Below are 27,878 nucleotides of genomic sequence, written 5' to 3' on the forward strand. Positions count from 1 at the left end.
ACTGAAAGATGTTAATAAGGGAAACTGGCTGAGCTCACTGTACTCTTTTGTACATTTTCTGTAAATCTACAACTGTAAAATATAAAAGGCTTAAGTAAAAATTATACATGTGCATATGTACACACAGACGCATACATGCTGTTTTAAGAAGGGCAAGAGAGTTAAATGCTGATAGGGGCTTGAAATAGGGACAAGGCCACAGGGAGAGAGAACTCTGGGATGTTTGTGGGAGGGGAGAGGCATTCAGCTAAATGGGGTATGTTAGGTTTCCTACTGGGGCTGTAACAAATAACCACAAACTTAGCAGCTTGAAACACAAACTTTATTAGGATTCTAGAGGTCAGAAGTCCACAATGGTTTTCACTGGGTTCAAATCCTGAGTAGGGCTGCATTTTGTAGTGGCTTTGGGAAGACTTTTTCTTGCCTTTCCCAGCTTCCATAGGCCACTGCATTCCTTGGCATATGGCCCTGTCTTCCATCTTCAAAGCCAACAGCTTTGTTTAACACCTTCACCTCCCCCTCTTTGACCCTCCTGACTCCCTTCACTTTGTAGGACCCTTGTGATGACATTGGGCCCACCCACCTCAATAATCCAGAATAACCCCTCCCCCCAACTCATTGATTGATCACACCTGCAAAGTCTCTTTTGCCACGTAAGCTCCCATACTCAGATTCTGTTGAGGGTATGGATATCTTTGGGGAACCATTATTCTGCCTACACAGTGTCATCAGAGAGGTTGGGGCGCGCCTGGGTGGCTCAGTGGGTTAAGCTTCCGACCCTTCATTTCAACTCAGGTCATGAGCTCAGGGTGCCGACACCAAGCCCCACTGTTGGGGACTCTGCATCAGGATCCGTACTGGGCATGGAGCCTGTTTAAGATTCTCTCTCTCCTCCTCCCTTTGCTCCTCCCCACCCAGCTCTCTCTCTCTCTCTCAAAAACTTCAACAACAACAACAAACAAAAAAACGGTGAACACAGGAAGATGCTGTGAGGGGAAGATAGGGTCAGCTCTGGAGAGGCGGAGCCTGAGGTACCAATGGCATATCCGAGGGCACCGTGCCCTTGGCCTTCATCTATTCACCAAATATTAAGCACCTCCCATGAGTCAGTCATTGGGGTTATAAAGGGGACCGCTGTATTGTTTTTCACTTCTGAACATTTCTGCAATGAGGATGCATTTTAATCAATGATCTCCTGTAAATGTAGTTGGCAGGGGTTTCTTTCTTAAGGACAGAAAAAGACTTGTTACAATCGAAGGCATCCTGGAGTCAATGAACACCAAGCCTGCAGGGACCCAATTATTACAGAAGCTGGAGCCCTCACTGGGGCACCAAGTATCCCCACCCTGTCCCGGTCTTCCTGCTTCCCAGCCTGGCCCCTTCCACCTGGGGCTCTGGTGCTCAGCAATCCTGCAACAGACTCCAGCAGAGCCGTGGCCACACGTGCTCAGCTCTGCCACCACCACAGGATCCGGTGAGTGGCCCCTTGTTCTAGGCATAACCGAGTCACAGGAGTCAGGCTCAGTGGTTCTCCACCTGCCCGCACACTGGAATCCCCTGGGAGCTTTCAAAAACCCCAACCACCAAGCCACTACCTAGACCAATTCATTTAGAATCCGAGGAGTAATTTTACAGCTCCCCCGAGACTCCAAATGGACAGCCGAGATAGAAAAGTGGAGGGTTCAACCTCACCTGGTGCAAGAGAAGAGGTCTAAGGCGGCACTGGTGAGAGGTGGGAGGTGTTAGGTCCAACTATACCTGCCTGTCTCCCTCCTGACCCCACTCCCCAGAATCTCAACTCCTGGAAGAGGATCAACCTCCTAGCTAGCTCAGTTCCTTCAAGGCACCAGCCCTGTACCAGGCACACTGTGAGACCCCAGGAAATGGAAACTTCAGGGCCTCAAAGGTGCCAAAAAAGGTCGGGAAAGAAGCCTATTGGGTCTGGGCCAGCCCTCTGCTTCACTGTGTGAGCTCCAGGGAGGCACTACCTCTTTGTGTCTGTTCAATGGTTGGCCCAGGTGGCCTTGAGGGGCCTTGAGTTTGCCGTTCCCCCCAAGGAGCTTGAGACCCCTGGGGAGCCGGTGTATACCAGGCTTACTACTCACCCCAACAGATGTCCTAGCCCTTCGAGGCCTAAAATCTCCACTTCTGGTGCTCTATCTTATATTGGCTGCAAAGACCCTGAGGTTCTAAAAGCTGAAGATCTAAGAAGAGCAAAATAGGAAGCCTGCTCCGAGAATACTGGAGAACAGCATGTGAGCAAAGGGATTTTTTAGATGGTAAGCAGTCCGGGTGCGGTCGCCACAGACCACCCGGGAGCCCTGGCTCTGCCCCAGGAGTGGTAAACAAAGGTGAGGTGGTTCAAGTGACCAGAAACTCCCAAGAACGAACTTCATGAGGAAACACTCATGAGGCGAGTCCAAAGGGGCTATGAAGAGCCTTGGCTTCTGCCCATCAGCACAGCCAAGGCCCTAATATACAACTAAAGGCTTTTATTGGGAAAGAAAAACTGAATGAAAAATGGCCCCCCAAATCCTCACTGCCTGAGGCAGCTGGGGCCTCCTCCAGAGAGTGCAGGAAAAAAAACATCAAGCTGGGCCCTCGGCAGGCTCAGGTATAGAGGTCAAAGTCAATGCGTTTGGAGTTATAGAACTGTCCACCGGGAGGGTCCAGCTTCCGGCAATAAACACCATCTGCGAAGTAGCCTTCGTTCACCCAGGTCTGCAGGAAACAAGAGACAGCGGAGCTGGGAGCGATCTGATACGGGTGCGGGGGCGGAGAGCAGTGGCAGAAGGAAGCAGGCAGGGGCTTACCTGCATCTGGGCGCTGGTGAAAGGCCCGTAAAGCTCGGCGTCCCCCGTGTTCTCCCACTTATACTCCCACATCACGTCCACCAGACCGTCGCCTGGCAGCTCTGCTTCTAAAACAACAGGCAAAGCCATCTGGGCCTCAAGTGCCCTGCCCCCTGCCGCCATCACCCCTCCTCTGCCTTCCAATCTTACCTCCCTTCTGGGTAGGGGTTGGGGTCTGCAGCTCCCCCTCTGCCACTTCCTCAGCAAACATGTCCAGAGTGGGTGGGGGCGTGGGCTCAGGGGGTCCCTGGGTCCGGGACCCCAACCCCTTCAGCCGCATGGCTAACCGTTCTCTTGTCTCCTGATACACACCAAGGTTGCCCCGGGCCACCATTTGGTCAGCCAACCCAGAGAGCCGATCCAAGCGCTGGGGGGAACTAGGCCGCCCAGCCCCCTTGCTGCCCCCTTTGCCTCCTCCTCCTCCTCGGGCCCCCAGACGCCTCAGTGCCCCGGCCACTGTCTCTCTTGGCAAGAGCAGCTCCAGAAGACCCTCCAGGAGAGCTTGGGCACTCATTGGTGTCTGGCCCAGGCTGTCCTCTCCCTCTGAGTCTGACGGCGGGTGCTGATCAGGTGGTCGCTCCCTGATCTTCACCTGTGACATGAAAACAGGGGGGTGTTATCTCCAACAAACAGTGAGCAGGGCCCAAGCCCAGCACTTGCTGCCTCCAGGTCCCCAGCCGTGTCAACCCCTGGGCCACACCCAGTCAATGTTGTCCAGCCAGCTGTCTCGGATCTGAGCATCCCGGTTCAGGAAATAGTTGCCATCGGCGTCAAAGTGGCCCTCCTCCATCTCTTCCTGCAGGTTGAAGGGTGTGATCCGCACACCTCCCTCACTGGGGAGTGTGGCTGCTTCCTGACCTGCACCGAACACAGGGGTGTCCCACGCTGAGCAAGCAATAAGAGACAAAGGCCTTCCTTGCCCCACATCCCCTGAAGCCCTATCTGTTCCTCCAGCAGCCTCAGTTCTTGGATTTAGCTCACCTTCCACATCCTCTGAGGCCAGGATGTCATATTTGCTGGACCCCTCCTCATCATCATCCTCCTCATCGCTGTCCAAAGAGTGTTTGCCTTTGAAGCGGCTCCCAGGACCCCCTGCCCCGGTCACAGGATCCACCAGCTGTGAGGAGGAGCAAGTTGAGAGAGGCAGGTTACTGGCGATTCCTCAAAATACTCTAGGTAGGTTTTTCTTCAAAGCCTTCTCGGACTGAAAATTCTCCAAACCCATTTCCCAGAGAACATGGAAAAGCTAGCCCTTTCTACGCGTCCTTTGTCCCCACGGGCTTTCTTTCTCTTCTAGCTTCTAGTTCCTCTTCCCTCCCCTCACTCCTCCCCACAATGCAAGAGTGTGGCCCCCTCACCTTCTTTTTGGGGACACTGATTTCATCCTCATCAGCCTCATCTCCTACGCCTTGGAAGGTCACTTTCCTCTTTGGCATGACTGCACAGAGGGGCCTTCCCCAAGCTGAGCCGAGGTGAAAGGGTGCAGATTAAGGGAACTGGGCGAGGCTACTCACCGCCGAAGGGCCCCCAGCACAACAAATTATCACCTGGTACGCACTAGATCCAGCTTGGGAGGAGAGGGAGCACAGAATCAGGGGCCGAAAGGGAAGCTGGCAGCCAGGTGGCCCCCGGGACTTGGTTTGGTCCAAAAGAGTCGCTGGAGACAGGCCGGAGAGGCGGACGCGCGGAGAGGTTTCCCACGGGCAACCCCCACCCTTGACGAAAGGAGACAGGCTCCCCCCACACGCACCCCCCATTCCTGGCCCCCGCAGTGCTGGATGCGACGGGGCTCCGCGGGCTGACACCCGCTCCTACACCCCCAGCTCCCTCAGAGCCCGCGGGGCCCGGGCGGACCCAGGACCTGGCGTCCTGGCAGCCCCCCTCCTCCCCGCGCCGAACTCCCAACTCCGCGGGGTAACCACCAACTGTCCCGGGCTAAATATACAAATCAGAGGGGCGGCAGAACCGCGGGGATTCGAGGACCCCACCAGCGCGCGCTCACCTAAGGGTCTACGGGAGGCTGAGGGGAAAGAAAAAGAGAGAGGCTTTCACCGGGGCTACGTCCGGGGCACCGGCCGCCACCACCCGGAAGAGAACTGCGGAAGGCGCCAGAGAAAGCCGGAAGTGGCTTCACTCGGGTTAGAGGACTAAGTGGAGAAACGGGCGGAAGTGCGCCGTGAGCGGGGAAGACCACGCCGCCCTGCCCAGAGTGACGTAAGCAGCGTGGGCGACAATGGCGAGGACAGGGGACGTATGAACGCTTAGACCCTGATCAGACGAAAGGGATGGCCGGCTGCGATTCCGACTCCCTCCTACAGCAGTTAGAGGCTCTGGGGAGAAAGTGGAGCACACTCTACTTAAAGGGGCACCCGGGACCTTGATGGAGGGCCAGAGTGGGACAGTGGGTTTCGGCCTGTTTCCCTCTCCAGGGTTGAGTCACCCTTCCCCAGGATTGGCCAAGAGCTTTGCGCCCCTCACCACCTCTTTGGGGATCCTGCTTTTCCCTTCAGCGTCCAGTTCTATCCTGTCCTACTCCTAGGTGCGGCCTTGCTCTTCTCCCTGGGGAGAGGCCGGGTTCTGACGGCCCGCCTGGAGGCCCCGGATGGCTCTGGGAGCACTTACCGAACCCAGCTCTCTTTAGGACCCAGGGGAAGTCATTTACCCCACGCCAATCCCTTGGGCGAGTTCCCGGTTTCTGAGGTGGGAAGAGCCATCACCGGAAAGGTGACGGTGATACCTGTGCCCGGTACCCAGGCCAGAAGTCTCTTGTGTCCTGATCTCAGGTAGGCCTGGAAAAGGGCAACGGTGCCTCTCTCGAACCACAGCCGCAGGCAAATAGGGGCCCAGGCCAGCGTCCCCTGCCCAAGGTCTGTAAACTGGCCCAAGGGCCAGAGCGGGAGGTGGGAGGTGTGGGTCCCAGTGCTGTGGGGACAAGACCGTTACCTCTTGAGGACAGAGTCTTAAATCCCACCGGGCTAGGACCAACCCTCCTCTCTCCTGACCCCCAGGGTTTACTCCCCAGTTGGACTACCATGAAACTGCACCAAAAGCCCGTGCTCAGTTTCTTCCGTGGATGCAGAACACAGGCTCCAGACCGGGAGGGCATCTTGCTAAAGAAGGGAACCCGAAATACCAGCTATCAACGCCGCTGGTTCATCCTCCGGGGAAACCTCCTCTTCTACCTGGAGAACCAAGCGGATCACACCCCCCTGGGCCTCATTCTCTTGGAAAACAGCCAGGTGGAGCCACGCCTTGGGGCCACAGAACCCTATGCCTTTACCATCCTGACCCCCAGGGCTGAGGGCACAGGTGGGCGGGCCTACAAGCTAGCGGCAGAAAACCAGGAAGAGCTGGGAGCCTGGCTGTGGGCGCTGGCTGGGGCGAGCTGGAGGCGGCTGATGGTGCTACTGCCCCCCCTGGAGGCCCGGTACCGGGAGCTGTGCCAGGCAGCTGGCAAGGAGCCCAGCTCACCCCCAGAGGACTGCGGCTTCCTAGCCACCCTCAGTGCCCCCTACAGCTTCCAGGAGTTGCACGAGCACTTTGGGAAGGAGATCCGGGTGTTGCAGATGGTACGTAGAAGGCCCCAGGCCAGTCCCGATGGAAGCAGCAGATCCCAGGCAGAGGAGGAGCAGGAGCTCAACAGCTGTTGATGAGTGACTGAAAGATGGACCAAAGACCAAGAGGTACCTACCTGCCAAGACCAGCCAACTGCTTCAGGAGACACCCAGATCCAGGCCTGCTCCACTGTTTCCCACCCCCTGCCCCGTCCTTATTCTAACCCCCATCATCAAATAACAAAGCGGGAGACAGGCCCAGGTACAACAGCAGGTTCTTTTCTGGTTCCTCAAAGCGCCGCACAGGGTGGGAGCAGAGACAGAAGAGAATGTAAACATTGGGTTCCACCCCCTGGAGCTCAAGGGAAGACCCCCTTCCCCAGATGGGGGCTGCAGGGGAAACAAGGTGAAAGGTGGGGACCCTGGTGGAGACAAAGCAGAAGCCTGAGAATACACAGGAAGGTGGGTGAAGAGGAAAGAAGAGCAAGGAGGATGGCGGGTGGGGAGAGGGGGGACATGGCCTGTTCCAGTGCATGTCCCCTTAAATAAATGAGTGCAAGAACATTGTGGAAGGAGAACTAAAGGACAGAAGACAGAGCGAACACCCCCACCCTGGACCCACCAGGTCCTCTGTACATAATTACAACAGAGAGATGTCCACAAGTAGAGCGAGGAGAGCCTCGGCCCCCAGGCAGGAAGAGGGGGAGACCGGCAGAGCTGAAGAAGGGAAAAGGGAACCCAGCTCCACTCACGGATAAGGGGAGAAACTGGTGTAAGAATCTGAAAACTGCTGATTCCCATCGCCGAGTCACCCCTGAGGTGACAAAAGGCCAATTAGGACTGCACCTGGGAAGGACCCCAGAGGGAACTGGGGCAGGAGTGACAGAAACCCCAGCTGGGCCCAACTGGAGGTGAGGGGGCTCCAGATTTGTTCACGGCTGCCCCAAGGAAAGGCAGCTGCCCTGTGCACTCACTGTCCCAGCTGTGTAGGGATCAGCAGCTGGCAAGGAGATGGGGAGCCAAACCGCTTTCCCCAGAAAGAGTGACGGCCTGCCCAAGAAGCTCAGGGCAGCACCCCAGGCCAGGCCTGCTCTTGACTGAGGAAAAAGAAGAGGGAGGCCGAGCAGTCCAGCCCCGACACAGATGTCAGAAGTAAGCATCCTGCCGGGCCTCAGACGCCGAGGACCTGTCCCCACCATCCTGGGGGGCCGGGGGCCCATCTGCCTTTCGACGCAGCGAGAGCTTCCTGCCTTGGGCCTTCTTTTCCTGCTTCTGCCGCTCCTTCTCCTGCTCTTTTTCCCACTTCTGCCTCTCCTTCTCCTGCTTTTCCCGTTCCTTCTCCTGTTTCTGCCGTTCCTTCTCACGTTCCTTTTCCTGTTTCTGCCGCTCCTTCTCCTGCTTTCGAGTCTCCTTGCTGGGACCCAGTGGGGTGCTGTTGCCAGTAGGCGAAGGAAGGGATGGATGCAGTCCCTCAGCGGTGACCACAGGCCCTGGGGCAGGTCCAGCGCTGGCCCTGCGGGCAGGAGGGGGTGGAGAGGGGGCCCCCCCGGCTGCCCGGGAACCTCGGCTCTTGAGGCCAGGGAGGCTAAGAAGGCTGGAGGAGGGGCCCAGGGGTGGCTGCTGCCGCCGCCGCTCCTCATGGATGGCCCGGGAGCCGTGTAGTCGTCGAGAGGGCCGATACTGCAGCTCCCCCCGGGTTTCCCGCCACTTCTTGAGCTGGGCCGTGTTCTCTCGCTCAATCAGTGCTTCTGTCACCGGGAGGGTGGTCACCTAGACCGAGAAGGAATGGGGAGAGTGAAGGGGAGGGCGGAGACGTGCTGAAGCAGGTGCGGGTGGACTCAGGCTGCGGCCTACCTCATGCACCAGGAAGTCCTCCTGCATGCACTGCGGGGGCAGGTTGCGCAGCTGCTCCATGGTCTCGTACATGCCCTGGCAGGAGCGCAGCTTCTCCACCGAGCCCAGCGTGTGCCGCAGCAGCACCAGGGCCACCCGGAAGATGATCTTGACGCCTGCAAGGGCACAGAAAAGATCAGGGCTGGGATCTCCGCCCGTCCCATTTAGAAGAGACTCACAGGCCCTATCCCCGTCTTACTGCCATCCTCACAGATGAGGAAATGGAGGCCCCACGGAGGGAAATGAGCTGCCATGGGTTTCAGACTCCTGGGAGGGAGAGTGGGCTCCGGAATGATGGCAGAGCCAAGACCAGGCCCCAGTTTCTCCAGCCCCCGGACTGCAGACAGGGAAGCCTAGGCCTCAGACGTACCTTCTGGCAGCAGGCCCCTCTCTGGCAGCCACTGTGGAAACCCCAGACCCCTCATGGCCTGAGCGGCTCCAGAGTACCTTCACAGAAGAACATATCCCAGACACGCAGCACTGACGCCCAGGGCAGGGTGCGGGCAAAGATGCACATGAACCACTCGGTCATGTAGAGCACGGGGTCAATGCGCTGCCGCCGCAGGTGCCGGTGTGCCAGCGGAGAGGCCCGGCGCAGCAGCGCGAAAAAGATTTCTCCATCCAGCTGAATGGCCTCCTGCAGGTGGGAGAGGCCATGAGAAGAGTCCTACGGTGGCCCCCGTGGGGTAGCACTGTCCCTATGAGGGGATCCTCACCTCAGTGGGAGAGGCCCAGAGCAAAGGGACAAAAGGGCAGCAGGTGGGGCAGGACAAGGACTTCCCTGCAGCCTTGGGTGCACCCAGCCTTCAGACACTCACCAGCCCTGCACTGTAGTAACCGGGGAGGTACTTGTCGCAGATCTGCACCAGGCACCAAAAAGCTTGCTGAGGAGGGCAAGAACAAGGGGCGGGGGGATAGGACCTGAGAAACAGGGAGTAGAGTGCTCCCCCATCACCACCGTAGGCCAAGGTCCTCCCAGGCCCTCCCCAGCCAAGACCAGGGTATGCTGACCTCAGCAGGCATGTGCATGAGCAGCACGGCGGCCACTGGGGCCTGGGCCTGGCAGTAGCCCTCATCGGGCCGGTAGATCGTGTAGGCCTTCAGGATTCGGTACAAGTCCTGTTGCCTGTGGGTATTGGGAAAGACCATGAGGGCCATCAGCGGAGTTGGGGGCTCTCTGCCCCAAACTAAGCCTGCTCCCCCCAACCAGCCCCATTCCAGACCCCTCCTAGATCCAGTTCCAGATTAACCTCAGAGCTTCCCCACCACACACCTCCACTGGCGTTCCTGGTGATGCCCACCAAGGTGAAGCCAAAGACTCCGACCATAAGCAAAGCATTCCAGCCTTCCACCTTGCCTGCACACCCCACATGCTCCCTACCCATTCCCCCGCACAGACTGTGCTCTCTCTCCTTCATCTGCCACCATCCCATAGACCTTCAAAGTCACCTTCTTCGGGAAGCTTTCATTGCCCGCAGCATCAGCCCTCCTGTCGCACTGTCTGAATGCTTTTAGTACCTCGGAGCAGGGGCTCTCCCAGAGCAGGGCTCCCCTCATCTGCCTCACTGGATTGAATCAGGTCTCCATCACCATGTCCAGTGGGCCCTGGTTCTTGGGAAGCCTCAGTGAAGGCTTGGGAAGCCAGCTGTGCCTCAAACCTTTCTCTTGTCTCTGCATCCAAAAGAATAAAGTCTCTGCCCTAGACCTGCTCCTCTTTCTTGAGGGCACCCCATCACTGTGTCTGGGAATCCCATTTAGTCAGCCCCACACTGGAAAAGAGAGCCCTTCATCACTCCCCGTGGCTAAAACCAAATCTTCTCAACACTACCTCTTGATTTTCATTCATATCTGTTCCTTCTCTCTGCCTCCACAGCCATTCCGTAGCTCAGACCCTTATTTCTTACCCAGAAAAAAAGTAAGAATAACCTCCTCTATCCCAAAATTCAGTCACTGAAATGTGATCTTCATTTGTGCTTTATCTGCATACCTCCTGGCTATTTTTCACTTAATCTTTTTTCTCCACTTTGCAATAGCATCCATGAAATGACAGGTTGGATGCACTAGTTATTTTACCTAATACCTATTAAAATAAACATGTAATTCCCACAAGCTCCCATGCTTCATTCACCTACCTACCTGCATGTGTCCCTGCTTTTCTCCCCTGTTGCTGTGGGTGAAATGTCTGTGGTCCTGGCCAAACACAGCCTTTCCACTTGGGCACTGCACTCCATCCACTTACCTACACGGGCCATCACCCCAGCAAGCCTCCCACCTCTCCTGCATCATCAGTTTTTCTCTCCCTACTAGATCATTCCCATTGGCATACCAACATCTGTTATTTCCTCTTGCTTAAAAAAAAATGTCTCTTGACCACCACCCCCCTTTCCCCTCCAAACACCATTTTTCTCCTTACCTACTCAGCAAAAACTTCAGGGTACAGACTCGCTGTCATCAAGCTCTTTCCTCCCATTCTGCAGTCAGGCTTTAACAGACTGCCCCGTGCAAAACTGCCCTTATCAAGGTCACCAATGACTGCCACTGTGCTGAGTCCTGAGGTCAATCTGCAGACTTGACTTTACTTGACCCATCAGCAGTATTTCATACAGCTGGTCCTGAAACCCCTCTTTAATTTGCTTCCAGAAACCACACTGCCCTGGTTTTCCTTCTACCTCTCCAGCTTCTGCTTCTAGTCTCCCTTGCTGGTTCGTTCTCATCTTTCCATTCTTGAAATGTTGGAGCAACAGGGCTCAATCTTTGAGCTTCCTTTTGTATCTACACTTGCTGCTTTGATGATCTCATCCAGTCCCATGGGTGAGATTTAGTCCCATCTAGAGGCTGACAACTCTCAATCTCCAGCTTACCCTCACTTTAAACTTCTCCCCAAATTCCAGGCTTGCATATAGTGTACATTCAACTTACTTGACATCTCCATCTGGACATCCAATTAGCATTTCAAACCTCATATTCCAAAACTGAACTCCTGATGTACCCCTCTAACTTCTTTATCCCCATTTTCCCCATCCACATCAGTATACAACAATTCCATTTTTCTAGTTTCTCAGGCCCAAAACCTTTAGAGTCAGCCTTAATTGTGCTCACTCTCTCTCACACACATCTGTTGGCAGATCCTTCTGTTGGCAGATCCTTTTGGCTCTACCTTCAGAATATACCCAGAACCCAACCACTTCTCCCCATAGTTACATGGCTACCAATCTGGTCTATCTGTCATGGTCTCTCTCCTGGATTATGGAAATGGTCTCCTAAAGGGTCTCTCTGCTTCTGTCCTCGTCTCCCTATAGTCTATTCTCAGCACAGCAGCCAGAACGATCCTTTCAAGACACAAATCAGATCAGATCACTTGTAACCCCATCTCCGTTCGCATTCTCTATTCCCCTTTCTTGCTTTAAACTCCTCTTTCATACCATTTCACATGCAACATACTTTTTCCTTCTTTGTCTTATTTATGTATTGTCTATCCCCACTAAAATGTAATAAGCCCCATAACGGGAGGAGTTTTTGTCTCGTTAACTGCTGTCATCTGTGGCTAGACCAGTGTTTAAGTGTTTGCTGAAAAGATGAACCAACTGATGAAAAAAGTCCACCTGCGAGCCACCTAATACCATCTTGCATGTTACTAAGGACTCATACATATATATACATCTTGGGGAAGCCTAGCATACAGAACAAAAGCACAAGTGCCTGGGAACAGTTTTTAAGGGCCTTTGGTGATCTGGCCCTAAACTGCTTCTCCAGCCTCAGCTCTACCCAATCGGCACATCCCAGACAGAGCTTACATAAACCCCCGACCAGGAAAAACCTGCCCCCTGCTCTGCTCCCAACTATCCTTCAAAACCCAGTTCAAATGCGATCTCTTCGATACGTCGTTGTGCCTCCTGTACCCCCTCCAGCAGCCCCCCAGCCCCAAGTCAGAATCTCCCTCCCAGCACGCTTCCTTCAACATGGCTTGGCACTCAGTCCATGAAGGACCACTCTCCTAGAATCCCTGGAGAGCAAGAACTGCTTTCAACCCAGCCCTGTATCCACCTGGAGCCTTCTACCAATGTTGGCTGACTGACCTACGCGGTCAGGCCATCTCACCCATGCCCCCCTCGAGCAGCAAACATCTCATGGAAAGGGAACTGGCGGTGCAGGTCCTTCTCAATTACATCCAGCCACTTGGGGTCCCCAGGCGCCCGTTCCAGCTCCTGCAGTGGGACAGCAGGGATTAGCTCAGGATCTGGAGGGGACTGATGATACCCTTCACACCATGTCACATCCCCATACCCTGGACACACCTCAAACTTGCCGGGGTTCTGCTCCAGGAGTTCCTTGCTATTGGACAGGTACTGCCAGGCCTTGGCTCTGAGGGAAGAGGGGATCCCCTTCCGGCAGCGCAGCTTCACCTAAGACAGAACGGCAGGCAGGGCAGCAGCTCCAGGGGCTGGCAGAGCCTCCAGGCTTTCCCCAGCAGTCGTCGGGCTTCCCGGCACACCCCTCACACATCCCATTGGCTTGACTCCACTGGACCTGGTCTGGCCTTCTATCTTTAAAGCTACTCCTCCCCCCAGGCCCAAGGACCACCTGCCCCCCAGTGTGGCCTAGAGAGCAAATACTAACATGGCTTCCCCGGACCACATGAGCCCTCCCTGCCTGCCCCCTTCCCAACCTGTCCATCGCCCTGCCCACCACTCAGCCTTCCAAACCTTCTGGAAACGCCGTGACAGCCACTTATCCCAGTTACTGAACATCTCCAGCCATTTGAGCTCCCGCTGCCGAGCCACATCTACAGGAATGGAGCTCTCTCTGCAGGATGAAGGGAGCATGGAAGGGGTCAGGAGTGGTAGTGTAAAACATGGATTGCTGGCGGAACTGAAGCAAGCCACCTCCCCGATTTCAAATGAGAGACTGTGAGCTACCAAATATCAGGACATCTGGCCGCTCAGCCATCCACGGTCTAGCTTACCACACTGAAAGGACTTCTCTTTAGAAGGAATCTCTGTACAGAGATTGTGTTCTCATGTTGGATCTCTATACATGCTGGGTGTGTTCAAATCCTGCTTATGGCACATACAAGTTTGGGGAGAGGGTACAGAATATTTAAAAACCACACTTTGCATTAGACCTGGGTCCAAGTTCTAGCTTTACCACTTACTCATTGTGTGACCTTGGACAAGTCACTGAATTCCTCTGATCCTCAATTTCCACATTTGTAAGATGCAGAGGTCATAGGAGAGAACAAACAGCAAGTGCTCAGTATTGGCAATTATTATCCATAAAAGAAAATACAGAACAAATATATTTCTCTGCCTCCTTAGAAACAACTATCTGAGTTTCCTCCTTTCAGACTCTTGAGATCTCCTGGGCCATCTGCAATCCCCTCTACCTCCTCCTCCCTGACATCACCCTAGATTCCCAAGCAAATGAAGTTTTCCTTGCACTGTTTGCCCACTGTTCTGTCACAGCCTCACACTCAAGATGCCCAATGAGTCTTGAAACAGTTACTTGTAGGAGCCAGTACCAGGAGGTGAATGGAAGAAAGAGCTTGAGTTTCCAGACAGACTTGAGCTCAAGTCCCAGTTCCATCCATCTATTAGAAGTTGGGGAATCTTGGCAAATAATAACCTGAGTCTCTTCCTCTCCTATAAAAAAGCGATGTCACCACCTACATCACAAAGTTATGAGAGGACTACTGAGAAACTATATAAAGGACTGGTAAATGGAAGGGCTCTTTAAATATTGGTTTCTTTTGTCTTAGAAGCCCCTTAACCACCTCTCATTAATTTCTATCTAAGTCAGTTGGAAACTCTACTAAGGATCAGGAAGAATAAGATAATATCTTTCCTGTCCTCAAGAAGGTCACAAGCTTGCAGGGGAGATCACTGCAATGTGGTATGGGAAATGCAATGATAAAAATGCACAGAAGAGGCACCGACTGGAGTAGGGACAGTGGATATCAGAAAAGGCTTCCTGGAGGAGGAGATATCTGAGTTATAAGCCATGAAGGACTGAGTAGAACATACTAAGACAAGAAGGGGGAGAAAGGCATTCCTGGCAGGTGGGAAAGCCTGAGTAGGAAGGTGGGAAGACTACAATCCATTCAACAGGACCACAGTACTAAGTGCACGGTTAGGAGTGGTGACAGAGAACACCAGAAAGGCTGGCAAAGCCAGATACTAAGGAGCCTATCTGCAGAATAAAGCACTTGGGACTTCATCCTGTGGCCAGTGGGGAGCCACTACAAGCTTTTAAGGTAACACGTGCCCCAGTCTTAACTCAGAAGTATATTCCGCCAGCACAGTAGACGGATTTTAGAGGAACAAAATTACAAAACATAGAAATAGCAACAAGCACGGTGCCTGGCACACAAGAGCAGCTCACTAAAATGTAATTCAATCCAAGCTCCTAAGGGCAGCATGGTATTGAGAAAGCCTGTCACACAGATCAAGATGTGAGTGGGGCAATTCACTCAACTGCTTCAATCCTGTTTCTTCACCTATAAATTGCGTACAATGCTTCCTCCATGCATGGGAAAACACCAAGGTCAAACTTCAGTTGCCTTCCTAAGACCATGAATGTTGGTGCTCAATCAAAGGTTTTCTGGTTTCTGTTGGATTATAAAACATACTTAGAATATCCTCCCAAGTGTTCCCCCCAACCCCAACATGCACATACACAACTAAATCCTACATTTAGTCAGCATTCAGACCAGCCTCAGCTGACTTCTGAGTGGGCAAAAAGATCCCTTCCCTAGGTGCTCACAAAATCCTGTGATGATCTCTAGGCTAAACCTTATATCGAAACCAACTCTTGAAGTATTTGTTTCTCCCTCCAGATGATAAGCACCTTGAACAACTATTTTATCCAGCACAGGGTCTGGAACCTGGGTGCTCCAGTGATGCTGTAGGTTAAACTGACCAGCAGGTTAAAGAGGTACAGGAACAATGCACAGGATCCAGAGAGAGGGAAGGAAGAAGTCAGAGGCAATCACACCCCTACATCAGGAGTGACTCAGGCCCCTGGAGGGAACTAGGAAAGAGTAAGCCGGGCTGGGGAGATGAGGAAATGGGGAAGAGGCCTCCCCCAACCCTTTCCTTCTAAGAACACAAGACTGCCCTTCTCTGTTTTGCAGGGGAGCCTTGCCTTCAGGGTCTCCCCTCCATCAACCAGACTTCCCCATCTCACTGCCCCATCAGACCTAGGGCTATGGGGGAGGGGAGACGCCTGCATCCCTCCCAGACTCCTTCCCCCCTCAGGGACCAAAGATCTCTACCAGAACCCCTGCCCAGCCAGCCTTCCAGAATATCTGGCCCACAGCTGGAGTTTCACATCAAGGGCCTGGGACGACCTTAGGTATCATGTCACTCAACCTTTCACTTTATAGAGAAGGAAACTGAGGCACGGAAATAGGGAAGACACTAGCTGAAGGCACACAACACACTAAAAGCAAAGCTCAGACCCAGAACTCCTGGAACCCTAACATGCAAGTGCCACCAAAACCTCAGGATGCTCTAGGCATGATAGGGATCACCAAATATCTCACTCCTGCTGGAGCCACTCCCCTGGAACCTCAGAGGAGGCTGGGCTGCCAGAGTCTGGGCAAGGTGTATCATTTCCTCCTCCCCAATCTTTGCTTCCCTGAAGCAGTCCCACTGGCTGCCCACTGGGTACTCACAGACTGCCCGAATACTGGCTGCCCCCAAGGAAGCCATACTTGTCCGTCTTGCGCAGGGCCAGCCCATTTATCTCCGAGTCTGAGCCCATGGAGCTCACATCATCTGCCAAGGACTCCAAGGTCCCAGACATGAGGCTTACAGAGTCCAAGTAGCTCAGAGTGTCCGGGGCCTGCCCTCGAGGCCCAGAGATGCCGGGACCCAGGCTGGACGTGGAGCCTAGGTCCTGAGAGTTTTCAGCAGGCTCCGGAGCTGGGGTGACCGTCACGACAGCTACCAGAGCCTCACATGTCCCTGAAGGGCCTAGGCCAGGCCCTGAGGGGTCCTCTGGAGCCTGTTCAGTTGATGCTGATGTTGCTCCTGCAGCTCCATGTCCACTTGTCACCTGTCCTGCTGTCACTGCTGCAACCCGCGCAGTCACTCCTGAGGCAACTGTGGTTCCCGGCTTGGGGGCAAGCGGGGGTTTGGCGGTCAGAGCCCCAGGAGCCGTTCTGGAAGGGGTCCTGGTGGGGGTCCCGGTGGGGGTACCTGGTCCAGGGGCGGTGGAGGTTCTAGCTTCCTCCGTCTTCGGAGAGTCTGCCCCCGGGCCCAAAGCCATAGACATCTCGGCTCCTGCCACTGCCGCGGGCACCAGGGCTTCTGAGCCAGGGGAGACCTGCGCCCTCGCGGCTTCGGGTGAGGCCTCCAGCGTCAGCACCACCACTGTGCTGCTCGTGACGGCCGAGGCCGGGGCCGGGGCCGGGGCCTGGGTGGGCTCCGGTACCCAGGCGGGCCGCGCCTCCCCGGGGGCCACCAGGGTGACCGGGGCCGAAGTGGCCGTGGTCACTGGCGGCCCCGGAGCCACCACCACGACGGGTCCGGCCCGGGAGCCGCGGGGCGGCGGCGAGGGGGCCGCGGGGGCGCCATGACGGCGCGGCGGGGCCACCAGGGGCGCCGGGCCCGTCTCCATGGCCGCGGGCCTCCCCTCACATCCCCCCGCCGGGGCGGCCGCAGAAGGCGCCGCCCCTCAGGCCGCTCCGCGCCGCCCGCCAAGGAAGGGGAGAAGGCTAAGGGCGCGGCCCGGCGCGCGTCGGGGACGGGGGCGGCGCGCGGGCCGCCGCCCGGCGCTCAGAGGCGTGGCAGGGGTCCCGGGGCGCCAGGCGCCGGGGTCCCGCTCGCGCCCTCTCACCCCTTGCGCTCTCTCGCCGCCTCCCCCTCCCTCCTGCTTCAGGCGAGCGGCCGACCTCGCGCCTGCGCACATGCCCCAGTGCCGGCTAAGCGGCCAGCGTTTCGGCGTTTCACGCCTGCGCGCGGGCAGTCCCATCGCGCTCCTTTTTTTCTCCCGCCTTGTCAGAGTGTTTGGACGAATAATAGGAGAGAGGGAACTGGGTTTCTGCCAATCGTTGGAAGGGTGGGTGGGGTTGGAGGTGGGAAGGGGCTGGGTAATTTGGAAAGAGGAAATGGAGAAGGCGGAGGGCTATAAGACCAATGAAAGGGTGAGTGAAGGCAGGAGGAGGTGGAACAAAAGAGATAACTAATAGAAAAGCGGGAAGCTGAACCTCCTGGCCAGTAAAAAAGGCTGGAGGGTGAATGACCACGGAAGGAGGCGGGGGCTGCGCGAGAAGAGGCCAGCCTGGCCAATGGAAACAGTAAAAAGGGAGCCAATGAAAAAGGGGAGTAGGCGGAGGTCAAGTTGACAGACAGTGGTGTCTCTTTGGGTGGTGACAGACAGCATCTGCAGTCAATAGGAAGAGCTGAGGAATTCTTTAGGTCTCCCAAGAAGGTCAAGAAGGAATGACAGCTGGGGGGGCGGGCCAGAATTGCTATTAATTTGCATCGTCAGCCAATGAGCGTATTCCCACACTTTAGCAACAGGGAGGGGAGATAGACGGCTGTCTCAGCCAATGGCAGCATCCAAAGGGTAGGGGAGCCGCCAGCGGCGGTGCCAGCGCAGGGATATCGGTGACAACCGGAGACAAGCGCAGGAGGGGGTGACAGTTGGGGACAGCGCCGAGAGGGGGCGGGGGCCAGGGACATTAGAGCAGTCCTTAGCCAATAAGAGCGCCGCGCTGCTTTGCTTGAGTCCTTTTTGGGCTGCCATTCTCTCTCTTTCTCTCTCTCTCTCTAAGTAGGTTCCACAGCCAAGGTGGGGCTTGAACTCACGACCCTGAGATGGAGAGCCGCATGCCCCACCGACTAAGCCAGCCAAGGGCCCCCTGGACTCCCATTCTCCATCCAGAGCCGCCTCACTCTGGTGGTCTGTAAGAGCCCACCACAGATCCAGTGCCCTGATCAAGTACTCTCAACCTCCACTCTGTCTCTAATTTTCATTCCGACCCGCAACCAACCTCAACACTCAAAGCCCAGACGACTATGACCAGAGCCCCCAAATCCTCTAAGTGACCCATCTCCCTGGATCCTCCATTTCCTATAGGAATCCCAAGCCCTAAGTCCTTCTCCTCAACACCTCCCCTCCCCCATCTATCTCATCTCCTCCCCAGAATCCAGGCTCTAATTCCTTGGACCTCATCCTCTGAGTGCCCCCCCATTCTAGTGGGTATCCTAGACCCCAAACCATGAATTCCCAGTAACATGAACTCCCATATCTGTGTTCTTATTCTTTGGGGGATCCAGGACCTGTCCCATCAACTCCTCTCCCATCACTGCCACACCTCTCTGTACTCCTCATTTTCTGCTAAGAAAGCAGACCCCAATCTCATGAGCCCCCAGGCTACCATAGATCACAAACACAAAGCCCTGACTTTAGGAGTCCCATCTCTCTCTGACCCCCATCCCTTTGAGCCTCAGGGTTAGAGGGCCCCACCTTCCATACAGAGTCCACCATCCTGGAGTTTCAGTCAAGCCTAGCTCCCAATGTCCCAGGTCCTCCTTGGTTTCGGAGTTCTCCCAGGCTACTCGTTCCCAGCTCAGACCCAGATCCTGTGTATTCCCATTCAGTGTCAGAGTTAGATATACAGCTACCTGAGCACTTTCCCCTTCCCCTCTTTGGAGTTTTTCTCCCCTCCCAGAACCCAGAATCAAGTGGGCTCCTCCCTGGGCCTAGACCCCCATGGTAACCGTATAAGGTGAGGCAGCTGTCAATTGAGGCGGGGAGGGGCCGGTGTAGGAGGCCAAGGGCAGCTGCTAAGTTTAGGGTGGCTCCTTCTCTCTTCTTAGAGACAACAGGTGGCTGGGCCCCAGTGCCCAGAAAAGAAAATGTCTTAGAGGCATTGGCATGAGACTGGAGGAGGGCAAAGGGAAGAATCACCTTCCTCAGGACATCGGGTCCTAGAGGGAGCAAGAGAAGGAGGAGACGTGTGTCCTTGCCAGCCTTGGCCTCGTAGGGGGCTTCCTCAGCCACTATTTCCCCAGGAGAGGGTACCTCAAAGTCACACAGTCAGCCAAACTGGTTCTTGCCCAGAATGAAGAAAGGAGCCACTGGCCATCCCAGCCACCCGGAAGGAGGTGACCAACTAGCTTCCCTCTTGGTATTTTGACCCCCCTCCTCTGAGTTCCAACTTTCACAATAGGATCCAAAGAAATGATTATGGACTCACACCAGGTTATGTTCTCCTGTGTCAAACTTTTCCAAGGCTCCCAAGGTCTCAATGCTCAGCCTGGCATGGAAGACCCTCCAATTTCTGGTCTCCAGCCTGCACCCTCTGCTCCAGCCCCATCACCATTCTGGCAATCTGATTTTTCACTTCTCCAGGCCTTTGTCCATCTGTGCTCTCTGCTTAGCATGCTTGCCCCTCCACTTTCACCTGACTTACTTTTCCTGGCCTTCATAAAGTCATCCCCATAGTCCCACACAGGGCTACTATGCTTTCTACTTTTGTGCTCCTAATCAGCTGTTATGACATTTTCTGCCTTTATCCTGTCTCCACAGCTAGGCTGTAAGTCCACTAAGGCAAGGCATAAATACTAATTGTAATGATTATATTTCACTAAACTGTTTCCAAATAGTGTGCATATCCACAAGTTCTGTGGGATGGGGAAGACAAGGCCCAGGGAGTTAAAGCACAAAGCGCAAGATCACAGAGCAGGCTTTCTGCTCCAGGCTGTCTAGCCTCTTTCTACCTGGTCATTCTATGCTTGGCATCTTTTCTTGAAACATCCTCCCTGCCCCCACCAAAGGGGATTTGGAAGACCTTCTTGATTCTTCAGCTTCTTAGACAGCTGTCTCCCTTTCAATTCTGCCACTACCCCACAAACATACATATACTTGACTGTGAACTCCAGAATGGGAGTGGGGGACTATGCTTGCCAGGGGGCACCCATGAGGCACAGCCCAGTGCCTGGCATACTGTAAGTGCTCAATAATTTTACTGGCTTTAAATCTGGAGGGGCGCCTGGCTGGCCCAGTTGGTAGACCATGCAACTCTTGATTTCTGGGTTGTAAGTTTGAGCCCCACGTTGGGTGTAGAGATTACTTAAAAATAAAAAATCTTTTTAAAAAACACAAATAAATAGAAACATAAAAATGTTAATTTCAAAATAAGGAATATTTTTTAAATAAATAATAAATCTGGACCCACCCCACTCAGGGGTACAGGGGCCTGACTTATCTTTCTCCCAGTACAATGCTTCAGTTTGGGTCTTCTCTGAACTCTGGCACATTCAAGTCCCCTTTTGGGAAAGAGAACATCCCTTCCTGCCCAGGTCCTAGTGAGCCATGCATCCCAAGACCCACTCCCTCCTCCCTCCCTGGGCTCCAGCTGCTGCCCGCCCTCCAAGAAAGGAGAGGCCCTGAGCCGGTCTATTTTGGTATCTGGGGTGGGCACCCACAGGGCTAAGGTTACCCTGGTATGTTGAGGGCTCCCTGGGGCAGGACTATATAACCCCAGAGGGATCGCCACAGGCTGACTCTGCTCCTTTCCAGCCAGAGCCACTGCTTTGCCCCCAGGAGACTGAAGACATGGTGAGTAAGAATCCTCCAGCCCCTACCCAGATCCCTCAGACCTCAAGGCAGCCTCACTTTTTAAAAGAAAGTAGCTGATTCCCAGTCCAGTAAGAGGAAACAGATGAATCTTCCCTTTCTTGGCATTGCTAATGAGGAGCGTACAGAACGATGGCCTAAATGACCCAGCCCAGTCTGCCCAAACTCTCCACTCACAGGAGACCCATCCCTCTCAAAGCATGCTCCATACCTTCCTGCACTCCCTCTTCCTAAAACCCTCTGGGACCAATCAGGCAAGGATTCCAACTCCCATTTTGTAAATGGGAGAGTCAAGGTTCAGACAGGGTGAATGAGTAGGTCAGGGTCACACAGCAAGTCTGGGACTCAGAGGAGGCAAGCTCAGGGCACTGAGAAGGGGACTCGACTTGTTCAGTAGAATGGAGGATAGGAATTTGGGGATACAATCAAAGCAAGTCCCTCAGCAAAGAGCTCATAAGGAGGGGAAAGCCTAGAACAAGAAGAGTTACTTTAGAAAAATGACTCAAAGAACCCTGAATCTAATCCATTGCCTCCAGAGAAGAGGAGGGATTGGCCCATGGACCCCTTTACCCATCCCTCAACCCCCAGGCACCCAAGAAGGCCAAGAGAAGGGCAGTGGCAGAGGGCGGAAGCTCCAACGTCTTCTCCATGTTTGACCAGACTCAGATCCAGGAGTTCAAGGAGGTGAGTAAGGGGAGAAGGGAGACTGAAGACTAACCAAAGGCCCCCCCTGCCGCCCCTCCCCCCCAACACCCCCTCCCTGGAATGTGCACCTGTTTGGGGGGAGGGGAAGGGCTTAGAACTCCTTGCTCCCCTCCTCATTTGGCATGCAAAAGAACAGCTGGCTGGGGGCCAGAATCTGATCTGCCTGGGGTAGGGATGCTGAAGCCTGGCCATGGGGGACCTAACCCCTCCCTGCCCCTGCCTTCCACAGGCCTTCACAGTAATTGACCAGAACCGTGATGGCATTATTGACAAGGAAGATCTGCGGGACACCTTCGCAGCCATGGGTGAGCCCCTTATCCCACCCAGAAAGATTCAAGGCTACAGAGTCCTGGGAATTCAGAAGCCTTGGGTTTCAGCCTTGCTGGCTCCACCTGGGCCTCAGTCCACCCAGAGGAAAATGGGTGGGATGGTCTGAATTTATGGGAAGGATCAACCCTTGGCCGCAGGACCCCACTCCAGCTTCCCCCACCCTGCTCCAGGGCGCCTCAATGTGAAGAATGAGGAGCTAGATGCCATGATGAAGGAAGCCAGTGGTCCCATCAACTTCACTGTCTTCCTGACCATGTTTGGAGAGAAGCTCAAAGGTGAATGAAGTGTCCTGGGTCTAAGCCCCGAGCTGCCCCTCCCCAGACCTTTCAGGGACAGAAACTTCAAGGACCCTTTAGCTTCATGTGCCTTCTGATCCTCCAGGTGCTGACCCTGAGGACGTGATCACTGGAGCCTTCAAGGTCCTGGACCCTGAGGGGAAGGGCACCATCAAGAAGCAGTTGTAAGTGACCCTCTCCAGCTGCTCACACACAGAAAGCCTCCTTAAATTCTTTTCTTTCTTAAAGATTTTATTTATTTGGGGGGGGCAGAGGGAGAGGGAGAAGCAGCAACCAGATGACCAGAAGAAGAGAGGAGCTCAGTCCCAGAACCCCAGGATCATGACCTGGGCCAAAGGCAGCCGCTTAACTGACTTAACCCAGGTGTCCAAGCCTCCTTAAATTCTCAGCAAAGGTTAGGTATTAAGGGAGGGGATAAGGGAAAAATTAGCACTGTGGAAATGGGCTATAGGATTACATTTTCACAGCACATATGGGAAGGGAAGAGCAAAAGCAGAGAGGCCAGACTGTTTGGGAGACCAGTGAGGGATCTAGAGTGACTTGGGTTTTCAAGCTGATACTAGGAATGGCAACCAGGATGAGATGGGAGGGAGTGGAAAGGAACCACGAAGCCCAATCTCAACTCCCCATATGTCACCTCTCTCCAGCCTGGAGGAGCTGCTTACCACGCAGTGTGACCGCTTCTCCCAGGAAGAGGTGAGGGGGCGGGGAGGGCCCGGGAGAAGCAGAGGGAGGGGGGAGGGGAGCATATGGAAAGGGTAGGAGACGCCCCTGAATCTTTCCCCAGATCAGGAACATGTGGGCAGCCTTCCCCCCCGACGTGGGAGGCAACGTAGACTACAAGAACATCTGCTACGTCATCACGCATGGCGATGCCAAGGACCAGGAGTAGGGGACCCACCCTCTTAGGCCTCTGCTGGCCAACGCCTTGCTGCCAGTCCGACCCCCCCACCCGACTCTAATAAAACTAAACTGGTCGTTGTTTCTTAGCGGCGGCGCCTTCGGTGCGTTTGTGGGAGAGGGGCTTAGGTGGGACGCGGTGCTAAAACACAGCCCGGCACTAAGCCAGCGCACAACAAATGAATAATTAGTGGCTGGGAGGTCTGGGTGGGGCGGTTTCGTTCCACCCGCTACACCCGCCACTTATTCCCGCTGGAAAAGTAAGACTTGCGTGGCCTCGGGGAAACTGTTTATTATTATTATTATTATTATTATTATTATTATTATTATTATTATTTAAGATTTACCCATTTATTTATTTGAGAGAGCGAGCGCGCGAGCAACGGGAGGGGCAGAGGGAGGGGGAGAGAGAGAAAATGTCTAGCCGACTCCCCGCTGAACAGGGAGCCCAAGGCCGCTGAATCCCAGACCCTGAGATCATGACCTGAGCGGAAATCAAAAGTCCCACACTTTAACCGACTGAGCCACCCAGGAGCCCTGAAACTGTTTTTATTGAAGTCACAGCTTGGGTGAAGAGCGGCGGGGGTGGGGCCAGGGGCGGAGCTGGAAGCTGGGGCGGGGCCGGTGGGGGCGGAGCCAAAGGCGGGGCCACAGATTTGGGATTGGGAGAACCCGTTAGCCGGTGAGCCCCCTGCGGGGGCGGACCTCTCAGGCTGGGGCTCCAGGATTGGATGGGAGACCGACTGAAGGCGGAGCCGAGGTAAAGCGGGGCTCCGCGGGGTCCTCAGAGAGCTTCAGACTGCTCTCCCTGCGTCTGGCTCTGCTGCATCTGGGCCTGCATCTTCTCCAGCATCTCTTGCATGCGGCGCAGCTGTGCGGGGCAAGATTGTAGGCGTGGGATCGGGGAGGCCAGAGAGGGACTTCGAAGAGGACTTGGGGCCTTGGGGGGAGGAGGGGAGCGAGGTACTTGCTCACCTCTTCATCTTTCTCGCGGATCAACTTTTCGGTCTCGGCCAGAGGCAGCATGGGCAGCGGGATCTCTGTGGCGCTCTGGCGGGAGAGTTTACTAGGGGGCGTGGGAAAAGGGACAGGGAATCAAGGGCGGGACCCTCCGTTGTGGGTCGCAGAAGCGGGGCAGGGCGTGGGGCGACGTTGGGGCCTAGGAGGCAGGGCCATAGGTCCTTTCAATGCCGTAAGCAAAGTGGGTGGGGAGAGATTCTGGAAGAGTGGTCTGGATGGTGAAGGCCGGGTCCGGGACAGTGAGGGCCGGGTCTTGGGAGCCCCTGGGACTCAGGTCGGGCTCTCACCTACGGCTGGCTCGATCACGAGCCCCAGGCCGGGCCAGGCTCTGTAGGCAGCGGGCTCGGTAGCCCTCGTAGAGCAGATCGTGGGTCACCTCCTTCAGGTCCTGCAGGTGTGTTTGCACCAGCATCCGTCTCAGGTTCAGGAAGTCGCAGTGATGTGGGTTCTCCACTGAGGGGCGGACCGGCGAGCGTCAGGGAGCTTCGGGTCCAGCCCTATTGGCCGGGTCCAGTCGGCCCGGAGTCCTGCCCCGGACCTAGGTGAGGGTCTGCAGTCCAAGGACCCCTCTTTTGGCCCTTAGGATCGCCGGGACCAGAGATCGCCCCAACTTCATATGTTGGGTGCGGTTGACTCAGAGGCATTCTGGGCTCCCTGTTGGCCTCAGAACGCATGCCCACCTTACTCACCCTCCACGGTACCCCAGGAATAGCGGCGTCCCCTCACGGGACGGGTCCCGCCGTCCCTCACGACCTCGCAGGAACCAACGACTGCGAAAGGGATGCTTTCCTGGAGGGCAGGAGTCAGGAATCACCGTTGGAGCCCCCCTGGGCAGAAACCTCGTTTTCAGCCTCCACCTCCACATCCGCCTCCCCTGCTTCTTTGCCCCTTCCTCCTTTGCCTCTGCACCTTCATCTCTGCATCCTGCCTCTTGAAGTCTTCATCCTCATCAGAGTCACAATCGGGGAACTGGTAGATGTTGATCTCCTCCTCTTTCAGCTGGTCCCGGATCTAGGAGCAGACATGCACAGACGGTGAGAAACAGAGGCTGTGCGCAGCAGACACTGCATGGCTGGACACTGAGATACAGGTTCCAGGTGGTCAGAGACAGAGAGGAAGACATGAAAGACAGAGATGGTAACATACAGTATGCCCCAAACCAAAATCTCAGAGGGGCGCCTAGCTGGCTCAGTCAGTAGAGCATGTGACTCTTGATCTTGGGGTTGTGAGTTTGAGCCCCACATTGGGTGTAGAGATTACTTAAAATCTTGGGGCGCCTGGGTGGCTCAGTGTGGGTTAAGCATCCAGCTTGATTTCAGCTCACATCTTGATCTCAGGGTCGTGAGTTCAAGCCCCATGTCGGGCCCCGCGCTGGGCGTGGAGCCTACTTAAAAAATAAATAAAAATTTGCAAATAAATAAATAAATAATCTTTAAACAAAAAACCCTCAGACAACGAGAGATATAGATGGTGAAAATGAGACAAAGACACCCTAACAGGGATGACCTAGGTCTGGAAAGATTGTAAGATGAGGCCGACACCAGAGGCCCAGGAGAGAGAGGCCTAAGCATAAACAAGTAGGAGAGGCCTCTGAAGTCATGAGGCAGGTCATCATCCTGGGGCTGGAGGGATATCAAGAGTGCTCATGTCTTTGCTGCCGCCCTCAGACAGGCCTCAGCCAAGCATCCAGTCCAGGGATTCTATTCCGGGCCTCCGGAGACATGGCTCCTTCAGCCAGCTTACTACCCACCTTCCTTGGAAACTTTCTCCCACAATGTAGCTTGACACATTATACTTCCAAAAGGCAATCCCAAGATCAAAGAAGTCAAAGCTGAGTTCAGGTTTGATAACGACTTCTGGCTTCATGTAGGACCAAAGATCAGGGGTCACCAGACATACCTTCTGCTTGAGGGCCTGGGTTTCCTTAGGCATCAGGGCATCTGCTTTGCCAATGACTGGGATGATGTTGACCTTTTCGTGCACTGCCCGGAGGAAGGCCACATCTAGGGGCCGGAGCCTGCACAGAGTGATTGGTCAGGGCTCAGCCTTAGGCCACAGAAACCCTCCCCATCCCTCTCCAAATACCCCAACCCCCCAGGGTGTCCCCAGACCCTCGGCCAAAGGGTGAGATGAAATAGAGGCAGCAGTGGACACGGGAATCCTGAATGTTCTTCCGGTTCAGGCCACTCTCATCCCTCAGATACTGCTCAAATTGCTCCTCAATGAAGCGCACCACAGGCAGCCAGCTGGGTGTGGGGCAAGAGAGTAGGTCAGAGATGAGGGTTCACAGGGCAGGGAAGGCACCAAGGTTAGCCAGGACTGGGGGTAGGAACTAGTTTCTTGGGGTCCAACCAAAGACATCAAAGGAGATTGGGAGTGTTTCGGTCAGATGTCAGGAAGCACAGGGCACTCTGGGCCACATGGCCACCAGAAACGGGCCCCACCTTCTGGGGAGGGCAGGGGCTGAGCAGACCAGCCCTGGAACTGACCCCTCAGTCTTCATAGAGTAGCCACATTGGGAAGCTTAGTCCCCGCTCCTTCCCCTGCTCCTCACCAGTCTGAGCAATCCACGGAGTCCCCAAAGCCAGGTGTGTCCACCAGGGTCAGTTTCACCTTAATACCCCCCTCCTCGATCTCCACACCCCGGCGCTCAATGGTCAGCGTTTGTGTCAAGCGAGCTGTGGGGACGGGGAGAGGTCAGGGAGCTGGGTAGGGTTCTGAGCCAGGACTGATTTCCTTTCTCAGAATCACAGTTACCCCCACCCATTTTTAGGGGAGTCTCAGAGAAAAGCAGTGAGTGGCCCAAGTCCCCCAGAAAGTCAGGGGAGACCCAGATGAAAAGAAAGAGAGTGCAGCCTGGGGATGGGAGAGACAGAGTCCCTGGAGAGGTCAGGAAGGTCTTACCACTGGCTTCTGGCAGTTGCCGGTCCTCATAGAGATTGGTGAGAAACAGGCTGTTGATGAGGGTGGATTTTCCCAGGCCTGACTCCCCTGTAGGCAGGACAGACCCACCCGGTCAGGTGAGGAGACAGCCAGGGTATCTGGGGAAGCCTCCCCCAACCAGTCCCCTGTCCAAAACCCATCAGACCTGCCACCATGAGTGTGAAGTCAAAGCCCTTCTTGACGGACTTGCGGTGCAGCTGGTTGGGGAGGGCGGCGAAACCCACATACTCCTTGTCCTGTGGTGGGGGACAGTGTGAGGCTGCTGGGAGCAGCGGGCTGGGCCCCCAGGATAACCTGACCTTGTGGGTGAGGAGAAGTCAGCCTGCTGTGGGTTGACCTGAACCTGGCTACTCTGGGGGTTGGGGGCTGAGGGCAGAGATGCCTGTATTCTGGGGCAGAAGGACTCACCATGGCCCTGCTAGCTGTCGCTGCACCTGCTATCTCTCCCCACTTCCTCTGGTGGGGCAGGAAGTTGAGTGTGGCAAATAAGGGGGCGGGCAATGTAGGAAGCTGAGATGCTCGAACTGGTGGGGAAACCCAAGACCAAGAATACCTGGAGTTCTCACTTCCTGGATCCCTTTGGCTATCCCCCCATGAAGCTTCAACACCTCAGTTCTCTGCACACCCTTATTCCAAGCCCCCTCTGTAGTCCCATCACCCGGGTAGATGGGGTATAGGCAGAGAGGAAGGAAGCAGATTGGTGTCTCTAGCAAGTGAGACGAAGGCTTTGACTGGGATGGTTAAAAAAAAAAGTTCCCAGGGTCTAAGTGGACCAAAAATCATAATAGGATTAGGGG

The 27,878-nt window shown here is 55.1% G+C and overlaps 5 protein-coding genes across 7 annotated transcripts; 2 read left to right on the top strand and 3 right to left on the bottom strand.

Moving 5' to 3' along the window:
* Positions 1-2,418: 2,418 nt before the first annotated feature.
* On the bottom strand, positions 2,419-4,992 carry CD2BP2 (CD2 cytoplasmic tail binding protein 2). Of its 3 annotated transcripts, XM_028109792.2 has the most exons (8): positions 4,855-4,992; positions 4,400-4,419; positions 4,211-4,314; positions 3,834-3,969; positions 3,553-3,710; positions 3,003-3,444; positions 2,814-2,920; positions 2,419-2,721 (listed from the first exon to the last, which is right to left on the bottom strand). In XM_028109792.2, exons 3-8 carry the CDS (start codon positions 4,286-4,288, stop codon positions 2,611-2,613), a joined length of 1,032 nt encoding a protein of 343 aa, XP_027965593.1. In that variant the 5' UTR covers positions 4,289-4,314; positions 4,400-4,419; positions 4,855-4,992; the 3' UTR covers positions 2,419-2,610. The 3 variants fall into 3 exon arrangements, with proteins under 3 accessions (XP_027965593.1, XP_027965592.1, XP_027965591.1); XM_028109791.2 differs by lacking the exon at positions 4,400-4,419 and having other exon boundaries at positions 4,855-4,988; XM_028109790.2 differs by having other exon boundaries at positions 4,211-4,419; positions 4,855-4,987.
* Positions 4,993-5,084: 92 nt separating this feature from the next.
* LOC114214289 (sesquipedalian-1-like) lies at positions 5,085-10,715 on the top strand. The gene is made up of 2 exons (XM_028109793.2): positions 5,085-5,635; positions 5,861-10,715. Exon 2 carries the CDS (start codon positions 5,885-5,887, stop codon positions 6,500-6,502), a length of 618 nt encoding a protein of 205 aa, XP_027965594.1. The 5' UTR covers positions 5,085-5,635; positions 5,861-5,884; the 3' UTR covers positions 6,503-10,715.
* TBC1D10B (TBC1 domain family member 10B) lies at positions 6,665-16,962 on the bottom strand. Its single transcript, XM_028109789.2, has 9 exons — positions 15,972-16,962; positions 13,003-13,102; positions 12,595-12,702; positions 12,398-12,504; positions 9,311-9,425; positions 9,118-9,183; positions 8,747-8,936; positions 8,261-8,415; positions 6,665-8,176 (listed from the first exon to the last, which is right to left on the bottom strand). Exons 1-9 carry the CDS (start codon positions 16,916-16,918, stop codon positions 7,553-7,555), a joined length of 2,412 nt encoding a protein of 803 aa, XP_027965590.1. The 5' UTR covers positions 16,919-16,962; the 3' UTR covers positions 6,665-7,552.
* A 3,775-nt stretch (positions 16,963-20,737) lies between these two features.
* MYL11 (myosin light chain 11) lies at positions 20,738-23,188 on the top strand. The gene is made up of 7 exons (XM_028109982.2): positions 20,738-20,869; positions 21,476-21,571; positions 21,822-21,897; positions 22,093-22,197; positions 22,304-22,382; positions 22,866-22,914; positions 23,006-23,188. The coding sequence occupies exons 1-7, from the start codon at positions 20,867-20,869 to the stop codon at positions 23,108-23,110; spliced, it is 513 nt and encodes a 170-aa protein (XP_027965783.1). The 5' UTR covers positions 20,738-20,866; the 3' UTR covers positions 23,111-23,188.
* A 440-nt stretch (positions 23,189-23,628) lies between these two features.
* Positions 23,629-27,567, bottom strand: SEPTIN1 (septin 1). Its single transcript, XM_028110053.2, has 11 exons — positions 27,490-27,567; positions 27,227-27,317; positions 27,043-27,129; positions 26,693-26,816; positions 26,250-26,384; positions 26,038-26,155; positions 25,048-25,149; positions 24,828-24,927; positions 24,426-24,591; positions 24,094-24,184; positions 23,629-23,989 (listed from the first exon to the last, which is right to left on the bottom strand). The coding sequence occupies exons 1-11, from the start codon at positions 27,490-27,492 to the stop codon at positions 23,903-23,905; spliced, it is 1,104 nt and encodes a 367-aa protein (XP_027965854.1). The 5' UTR covers positions 27,493-27,567; the 3' UTR covers positions 23,629-23,902.
* Between the last annotated feature and the right edge of the window lie 311 nt (positions 27,568-27,878).

Source organism: Eumetopias jubatus, unplaced genomic scaffold (assembly GCF_037043125.1).
Source record: "Eumetopias jubatus isolate StellerSeaLion01/CBP00866 unplaced genomic scaffold, mEumJub1_p1.0 scaffold_12, whole genome shotgun sequence".
In the NCBI taxonomy this organism is placed as follows: Eukaryota; Metazoa; Chordata; class Mammalia; order Carnivora; family Otariidae; genus Eumetopias; species Eumetopias jubatus.